Source organism: Hippoglossus hippoglossus, chromosome 17 (genome assembly GCF_009819705.1).
Source record: "Hippoglossus hippoglossus isolate fHipHip1 chromosome 17, fHipHip1.pri, whole genome shotgun sequence".
NCBI lineage: Eukaryota > Metazoa > Chordata > Actinopteri > Pleuronectiformes > Pleuronectidae > Hippoglossus > Hippoglossus hippoglossus.
The window spans coordinates 446599-456582 of record NC_047167.1 but is presented as its reverse complement, the minus strand read 5'-3'; the positions used below and the strand labels follow the sequence as shown (position 1 = coordinate 456582).

Sequence of the window (9984 nt, the reverse complement as noted above, 5' to 3'; positions counted from 1 at the left end):
CAGGGACAGCTTGTTTGTTTGAAACCACATTGAGAGATTGAGCAGATTGTAATTTATTGCTTTCATAATTTTAAGATGTAATTATTTAGTAAAAACACAATTGATCATTAATTCCTTAACATGCTTGCCTCCGTGTAGTTTTTCTACTCAAATGTTCAACAGCTGTTTTTTGAATCTGAAAAGTATCCAAAAGATTACATGAGTAATTGGTATTATAAACCATTGCTGCATGATGCACTAAAATATGCATTTCAATAAACAAGGGTTGTTAGATCTCTATTTGAGGCAGAAAAGGTTTGTGTCATCAGCAAAAAGCAATGTAAATGCAATGTTAGGTACTGCAACAGGTAAGGTCCTAATATAGATCCTTGTGGTACTCCACAATACATTATTTACATTATTTCTTCATAATTCCTGACCATGAATGAAAACATTGACTTCTATAATTAACATAGTAACGGAGCGATTTATAATTATTACCATAAAATCTATACATTTTAGAAAGCAGAGAAGCTTGATTAACAGTGTTTACGAAGGTCTAAAAAAATACCTATTGCAAATTCATTATTATCTAAAGCTGTATATATCCATCTGATATATTTGTTTTGTATATCATAGAAGTTGAAAGATTTTTGCGGAATCTATGCTAATGATTACAGAGAATATTGTATGTGTTCAAATGTTTCATGCTTTTTTTTTCCAAGATTTTTGAGAATACAGGGCGTGGAGGACTCTGTTTGCCATATCCACAGCCATATCTGCCGTGGCGCTGCTACATGAGGTTTCTGGTATGGGTACTCTATATCCTTGAATAAAAGTACACAACTAAATGCCAAGACACTTTGGTATGAAGGTGTGTATCTTCTGATCCTGCAATAGCAATCAAAACCCTGTTAAAACTAATGAATGGATTCAGTAAACATGAGAACAGGAGCCTTGGGAGAAGAGTCAGGATCAAAAATACGAGACAGGGCATCTGGCTTGACATTTTTAGAACCTGGGCGACAATAAAATTGAACCGGTTAAAAAGGAGGTTCCATCTTGCTTGTCTGGGTTTCAGTCATTTGGCGGAACGAAGGTACTCAAAGTTTTTGTGGTCGGTCCAAACCAGAAAAGGAAGCTCAGCTCCCTCCAACCAGTGTCTCCACTCCTCCAGGGCAAACTTAATGGCGAATAGCTCTCGGTCCCCCACATCGTAGTTCCTTTCGGCGTTGGACAGTTTTCTAGACAGACTGGTTACTTCCATAAAATGATGCAGACAATCCTGAAAGATTTACCTGGAGTACAGAACTACTTGGATGACATCATCGTGTATGGAGACTCCAAGGAAATGCATGATAAACACCAGCAAGCCGTCCTTAAATGCCTTAAAGACACTGGTCTCCAGATCAACTCCGATAAAAGCTAATTTGACCAAACAAACCCTAACCCTTCTATTCCTGGGTCACTCCAAACTGCCAACATTCATCACCACAGATGCCTCCGATTACGGGTTGGGTGCTGTCCTGCACAGTTGCACTCAGACGATGTAGAACGCATTGTTGCCTTCACTTCCCGCACCCTATCAGCTGCTGAGAGGAAGTACTCCACAGTAGAAAAAAGGGCTTTTCGCCTGTGTTTGGATTGAATTTTGACCTGTCACCTTGTGAACCGATCACTCTGGTGTGGACCGGGCTCATGACTTTCTGAATTCAGACAAAACTTAATTCATTGTACTTGGCTGAAAACATTATCTCATCATTCTGTTACTTTTGGATGACATTTCCTGAGCCTCCCTTTCTACTGTAAGAAACCTTGGAGTTCTAAGCTCCACTCAGACATGCACTGAACTCCGGATAATCTCTGACATTCTGCAGAGGGGCTATAAGTGAGAATGCAAATATCAGAGTCAGAAGCCATTTCTTACATGCGATAAACGCAAAAATAAAAGAAACTAAAAGAATACAAATATCAGGATGAAATAGCAGTGCCAGACACTACCAAAGAGCTTTTGGTGATAAGCATCAACACCAGTGTTGATGTAATGTAAATAAAAATGTGATCTCTGCAATAGAGTTTATATGCTACGTCCTTCCTCTGAATGCTGTAAAGCTCGTTCATGTCTGAAAGCAGCTTTTGACTAGGACTTATCCGTTGACTCACTAATAAAAAAACACCTAGACAACATTAGAAACCTTCTTGCTTAAAAGAATGCTGAAAAACTGGTGTATGCATTTGTTACCTGTAGAGTTGATTATTGTAATGTTTGCAGGATGTCCCAGTAAGTCTGTGAAAAGTGGTTTCAGGAGGTAGAGAGCCAGTGCCGGTGCTCCCACCATAATCAAGCACTGTGCGTATAGGTCACCAAGTGCCAGAGGGGGCACCACCGTTATGATCATCTTCATAATAATCATTCATAATGATGAACTGGTGCTCGTTTGAGAGGCCTCAGAGACCCTTTGAATGAGGAGGCAGGCAATATGCCCAGGCCACAATGGCTGCGGTTGCAGTGCGGAAAGCCTGCACCTCGGTTCTTATGTGTTATAAAAATTATAAAACACATGAATGATTTCCCCATCTCTGATCAAACAGAAAATCATGATAATACAAACATTATGATGGGCTATTGTCAGGAAACCAGTGACTGGAGCATATTAGATTTTTATTAAATGAACATTCCATGGATCACAGTGGCACAGTGCCTCAAACTCTGCAAGCTGAGTCATCTGGCCCTAGAACATCATGTAGGCTGTGTGTTATACATGTTTGTTAATGAACACAGACACACACGGTTCTAAAGTGAGACATTATTCCCATGGAGAAGCTGCATGGTACACTGCCATTTATTATCTACATCAAAGCTTCCCAAGAAGCAGTATAACAGATGATTTGACAGAGCTGATGTGTGACAGACTATACGCGCGTGTGTGTGCGTGTGCGTGCGTGTATGTGTGTGCGTGTGTGCGTATTTGTGTGTAAAGATAGATGGGAGGTTGTCACGTCACCTAATCACCCTCCCCCATTTCCCCGGTGACGCAAGCCACACAAACTACTTAAACGAGCCCATTGCCACACCGAGCACTTACAAGTCAGCCCGCAAGTTGTTTTTTCCTCTAACCGGTGAAACCCTGCACGAAGCGGTCCCGTGGAACCGCAGAGAGTCCGTCAGAGAGCAGAGAGGAGACTGCGCCGTGTCTGTGTGTGTGTGTGTGTGTGTGTGTGTGTGTTATTTTGCCGATTGGCTGAACCGTGTCCGCTCTGCCCAGCGCCTGCCACAAAGTGAGACGCGCGCACTTATATTGGCCGCACGAGCCAGAACCAGTCGCCTACCCTGCCAGGACCCCCGAGGGCGCGCAGAGGTAAGATTTAAAAACTTTTTCATTCTCAAACTGCAACTCCTAACAGCTTTCACTGGCGTCGTTCACACACAACGGAACCGGCTGGCTTTACATTCATATTTACACACATATTTACGTATATCTTATATCTTAATTGTCATCATCATTAGTTGCACTAGGAGGCTGGTAGTCGTATTATATGGAGGTTTAGTAGTAATAGTTATAGCGACAATATTAGTAGACTTGCTAAATAGATATATCTAGGTTATGACCTTTATATTATCTATCAGTCCGTTTCATATTTAGTTTTGAAATGTTACGTGTGAATTCTAAAATGTCTGAAGTCTGGCTAACTTTGAATTGAGCTGTAATATCTGCTGTCTCTCTCTGCCCTCAGTCCATGGCCGCCTCCGCACACAGCAGCTGCATGTGGATGTTAGTCGTGGGAGCGTGCGTCTCACTGGTAGTCGGAGCGGACTGTGGGAAGGAGTGTGCACTGTGCGTGTACCAGCTGCTTGGACAGCAGTCTGCTTTCTCTTCCATGGTAATCTCACTTTATTTGATTGTAACTACAAAGTTCATGTGTGGCCCCTACAGACTTGAAAAACTAATAATTAATATGAAATCATGTGGCCCGAGATATCCAGTTGTCGCAGCTATGGTAAAGCTGTACCATTCAGATAAATCTGAGTTAATCCGTTATATGTGTCATTTTATCAGCTACAATATATCAAGCTAAGGATAAGATCAGATAATGAAATAAGCCTTTATTAGTCCAACAATGTGGAATTTTGCAATGATCATTACCGTATTAAAGTGTATCATTATAATAAGAAAAATACATATGGTGTTATTTTGAAAATGCTTAGTGTTACATTCTAGTGGTTTATTTTCCTTTTCTTTCCTGCCATTTTCTATGCCCCTGTTACTTTCTGTTTGTCATTATATTCATTTCAATGCTTTCTGCTCACTTTCTCTCCCAATCTGTTTCTCTTAATTTCCTTTTCATTCTTTTCTATCTCCTATTCCTGTATTCTTTACCTCCTCTCCTTTCCTTACATCACCATACCCTCAGTCTTTACATCACAGTCATCACATGTGTAAATATTTTATTGATTAAAAATCAAACCTAATATTTACATTTCAGTGTTTTATCAAAATGTGTTTAGAGTGCATCACGAATATTTACATTTTGCTGATTTTACATAGCCTACTGGTGTTTGTTCTCATTTTTAAATCTGGAATATCAGTATCTATGCTTAATTCAAATTCATTAAATGAACTGATAAAAAAAATGTTTCTATGCTTTCCTTGTTGGAAATATTATAGTAGATTAACAAATGCTCAACTACAAATGTTGTTCCTATAATCTATTTTTTTTTTTTTTAAATTCAATTAATTTTAATTATATTATTAATCAACTCAATTAATGCACTTTATTCACACAATAAATTACTTATATAAAAGGGATTCTTCTCAATTAAATATTTTCTTGAGGTTTGGTATATATGAAAAACTGTCCATGTTTGGGCTTTGCTGTCTTTCTCCTTATTACACAATCATTATTGTTGCATACCTCCCATTATGGCCACCAGAGGTAGCTGCTGGCCATCACCCTCCCAGCCCCTGAGGTGCCAATATGTCCTCAATTCAATTTTCCTGTTCATTAATTCTGTCTTCATAAGCCAGTGGCGCTGAAAGCTCAGCAAGATTCCTTTCTCTGTGCCATCAAACAGGAACTTCTGATGGTTGAATTAAGTGAAATCCAATGACACATATGAGGTTAGGAGCAGGTGAACCCAGCAGTAAGCGGCCCCCAAGGCCCAGCAGACACGTTTAGTCTGATTATACTCGTGCCACTGGGCTTATATGGACGCGCATGGTTAAAGGATGACTGGGATAAGTGGGTTGTGGGGTGGGGGACATGCAGCTTTTATAGGCGAAGCTGGTATTAGATATGACAGTGGGCGAGGAGCAGGCTGGGACAGATGGTTTTAAAAGAGAAATTGTGTGTTTTCTATGTTGTTCAGGGAATAATTGAGGTATTTTGTAAACAAATTTGGCTTTTGTGTTCTCCCAAACCATCTGTTGACAGTTGACTGTAATCTCTCTCTCTCGTTTACTGTTTTCTGTCTTTAGAAAGACTTTAGTCTTTGTGTGTTGTTCTCTATCTGAACACAATCGTGGCTGCAATTCACACAAGATGGATGTCATAGATTTTCTCTCTGTTTCTGTCTTAAATTTCAGGAGTTCATCAGACCCTATCATCATGGTTTAATATCGCTAAAATGAAAGGAGATATGTATTGCAGCCACAAATGGCTCTCCACCACAATATATTTGCATTTGTCCAGAGCCAAGAGTTGTTTTATTTTTCCATGATCTATTTGACAGATCTAAATCCATTAAAGCTTGGAAAGTGTAAACTAATTTATTGCAGCCTAAAATGCTTTTAGTTGTTATGTTCTCAGTTATTTAATATCTCAGATATTGAAATTATCAAGTGTAGAGTTTCAGATTGAAATGATTTCTCAAAATATATTCACAATCACAATATTATAAAGCTCAGTAGTGACACATTTTAAAACACTAAGAGATCGATATTATTTCAGTTGTGAGTCATAGTTTTTTATTTTCTCAAAAGTAACTCTTTAATACTTTCAGAAGTTTTACCTTTGTCAATTAGGACAACTTGTTTCATTTTTAATGTCTTAAAGTGTCAATCATTTTATGAGAGTTTATTTTCAGAAGGCTATAAGATCTACATCAATCTTATATTCATTAATTTTACCAGGACTTGGTATAAGTGAGAAAGACAGCAGCAGCCAACACTTCCTGACTTTATGTAAAGATTCTAATAACTGGATTGTACACTATGATGCCACTTAGTTGTTCTTAATTAGAGTCTTAATCAATCAATCAATCAAATTGTATTTGTATTGCACATATTTACAAATCACAATTTGTCTCATAAGGCTTTAACAAGGTGTGACATCCTGTGCCATTAAGCCTCTTTGCCTGGTTAATGCCTACGTTTTAAACTCCACTCCCTCAGTTCTAATACATGATGTGGTCACTGATGTTGGTAGCTTTTGTACCACACAGAGACTATGGTAATCATTAATCATATCCTCAACATTGTTTGTGTCAAATAATCATTTGACATGAAATTCATCATTCAGGGCTGCCAATTTCAGCAACATACATGAACACTGAGCTGATTACTTAAATCACCACTCTATTCACACAGTATTGTCGGACAGTGGAGCTCCCCTTACTAGTGACTGAAAATGTTGTTGTCATTACAGACATGACATAAAGCTATGTTTATAAGAATACAATAAATATGCTGCAAAGTGGGGATTGTTGAGTTATTAACCTGTGCTTGTTTAACTTAACCTTACATCCTAATTGTGCTAGAAGAGATGTGTTTGCTCAGCTTGAATTTCTTAAACTAAAAGCAAATCATTGCAAGTCATTATGATGATTAGAATCATCAAGGTGATTCAGAATGTCTACCACTATGTTTATTAAATCTATAAAGTTTAAGAGTTTCACACAGAAAATTAAAGGATTCTCACCCTGACAAAACCACTGATTCAGGGGCAATGTAAGCTTGAAAGTGCATGTGTAAAATCAGCATCATGCGATTGGTTGTAGTATTGATACAGTGTATTGATAAGACTGTATATAAAAGTCATAATACAGTCAATTTTTTTTCAGACATGCTCCCTTGAGTGCAATGGTGGGTTGGACAGCCAGAAGCTCCGCTTGTGCCGGGACTTCCTATTGGAGGAGGAAAACCACATTCCTCTGGATGCCGACCCACGTCAACAGCGGGAGCAGGAAGCAGCCGGTGCCATGATGGATGACACTGAGGATGCAACATCTCCAGAACATCAGCTGGCCAAGAAGTATGGGGGCTTCATGAAACGCTATGGAGGTTTCATGTCTCGCCGGTCCTCTTCGCCAGAGGGGGCACTCGAGGATGCTGGTAACCAGGATGAGGAAGCAAATATTCGCCTAGGGATCCTTAAGGTCCTTAATGCAGCAGTCGAGCACGGCAGTGAGGGGGATGGTCAGGGCGTTGAGGCAATGAAGAGGTATGGAGGCTTCATGCGGCGGGCTGCAGGAGGGGTAGTGCAGAGTGACCTGCTGGAGGCAGTGTTAGGCCGTGGGCTCAAGAAGCGCTATGGAGGTTTCATGAGGCGCGTGGGCAGGCCCGAGTGGTTGGTGGACAGCAGCAAGAGTGGGGGGGTGTTGAAACGGGCCTGGGAGAACGGCAGTGAGCTACAGAAGAGGTACGGGGGTTTCATGGACTAGGATATCACAGTTGTGGCCCTTCAGTCCCTCAATCCCTCCAATCACTCTTCGTCAACCAATCACCTTGTAGTCTGGACTTGTTGGTGTCTGAATCAACTCCCCACTCTCTCTGCTTACTACATTGCATCATCTGGCTTTGTATAACGTGTTGCTACCTGTTTCATTGGATCAGTTGGTCCTGTATTGATAAAAAAGATAAACAAATATTGTTCAGTACACAAACATTTTTTGGTCTGTTTTTGGTTTCATCAATGATATTATTTATTAAAAGAATCTGTTGATCGAGGTTTGTTGGTTGAGTGTATGATTTTTAACATTTTTGTGTATATGTCTGCAAGTCTCCCACTCCTTACAACCTAAGTCAAAGGCTCTTCAAACATTAAAATATGCAACTATTTGCTGTACGTACGTATGAATCTATCACCACAGCTTACTGATCTGCCATCTGACAAAGTATGCTGCTACCATTTGTCACTCAAAAAGTATGCAAAAAGCACAGCTACACCTTGTGGGTTTGACCTAAGCCTGCAGTACTCATGTCTATGCAAACAAAGGTCTAGCCTCCCTCAAAGTAAAAATAGAAGAGTTCAACCAATAATAGCATCATAAATGTTCCCCTTGCCTTAACCCAAATACGTAAAACGGCAAAGATTATTTAAAGAATAATGTTAATACAAGTTCACCCAACTGTAGATCTTTATTTTTGACTCTCTCTCATTTTTCACCTTAATTCTATCCCTCTCATTCCTCCTCTTCACTCTGGCAGGCTTTTTCTTCAATAGAGGACAGTTAATCATTATTATTAGGGCCTGAGCACTGACAGTGCGAAGGTCATATTGAAATTGGTCCGGTTTTTCTTATTATTATTTGCTGCCAAATGAATTGGCTTTTTGAGGGCGTACACATGCTTGAAAACTCAAAGTTTTGAAAAACTCAACAGGAAGTCGGCCATTTTGGATTGAGTGGCCATTTTGGCAATTTACACGTTGTGTATTTTAACGAACTCCTCCTAGAGCTTTCATCGGATCAAATTCAGTGAATGTCATCCTAACAAGATGGAGATTAAACTACCTTGATTTTTGAGTTTTCGTCACACAGTGTGACCGTGGCTTGGCTTAAAATATTGATTACTCGCAATGCAAACACGAGGTTGTTGTATTTTGGACATAAATGGTCCAATCTACTCCAAACTGGACATCTGCACAAAGATCATGACTTAAAATCACAGCGCCCCCTGCTGGCAACAGGAAATGTCTTGTTTTTTGCACGTCTTACACTTTGATGCATTCCTCCTCGTCCATTGACCTCAACCATGTCAAAGTTTGTCAGAAGGGCCTCAAAACATTAATGATGAAGTCATATGGAAACAGTGAGTTTTCGTGGTGTCAAATTTCAACAAGTTGCCATGACACACGAAATTGATGTAACTTCAGTGTACTGTGTTCAATCTCCCTAAAACTGCATTTGTGTAACAACAGCCCCCCCCCCCCCCCCCCCCCCAAAGACATTCATTCATTCATTGTTTTAAGAAATGGGCATGAATAGCTGAATTACGCCCTAAAAAAAGTGTAGCCCCGGCACCACGATTGACCGACATGTACAAATATCGGTAGGGACGTGTGTTTTTCTGGATCGATATGCTTGACCAAACAGGTCGGCCATTATGAATTAAGTTGCCATTTTTTAACATTAACACATTTTTTTCTCTTCTCTAATTCTCATAAATCCACTGTAACAACATTGCCTAGTTAACAAGTCATTAGTGTTATGGCAGTTTTCTGGAAGCTGGTGGAAGGAGAACTCAGGCAGAAGCTGATGTCTTGTGTAGAAGATGTTAATGTAGACTTGGTGCATCAAGGAGACCAGAAGGTGGAACAATATAACAACGCTAACAGAGTAACAGCAATTGTCACCCCCAAGTCTGAAGATGTCTCCCAAAGCATCCCCATATATATCCCTCTACTTGCGTCACCCATTCCAACAGCACATCGATGAATGGCGATAAGTTATTTCAAACCATTTTAAACCACTGATATTTCTACAATATTTGAGCATAATCTTACAAGTTCACCTTTTCAAAGAGCAATGAAATCATTCATAATGTCTTAATTACCGAGGAATTAAAGGAACAGAAACATACTTATTAGACTAAAATGTCACTGTCTGATTACTAGAAATCAGACTTGTAACAGAAATAATGGAAAACATTAGGGATTTGTCTCAGGTAAAAACAAACATGGATGGCCCCACCTACAGGTGGTGAAGTCCTACTATCTCCATCGTCTTCTCAGATTCATTTAATTTACCTTTACCTATGAAACTTCCAATCAGTGTCAGACTTTGGG

General features: G+C 39.7%; 1 protein-coding gene across 1 annotated transcript; it reads left to right on the top strand.

Annotated features, from left to right (window-relative positions):
* Positions 1–3029: 3029 nt before the first annotated feature.
* Positions 3030–7925, top strand: LOC117777797 (proenkephalin-A-like). Its single transcript, XM_034612768.1, has 4 exons — positions 3030–3163; positions 3221–3338; positions 3715–3861; positions 7040–7925. Exons 3-4 carry the CDS (start codon positions 3718–3720, stop codon positions 7637–7639), a joined length of 744 nt encoding a protein of 247 aa, XP_034468659.1. The 5' UTR covers positions 3030–3163; positions 3221–3338; positions 3715–3717; the 3' UTR covers positions 7640–7925.
* The last annotated feature ends 2059 nt before the right edge of the window (positions 7926–9984 follow it).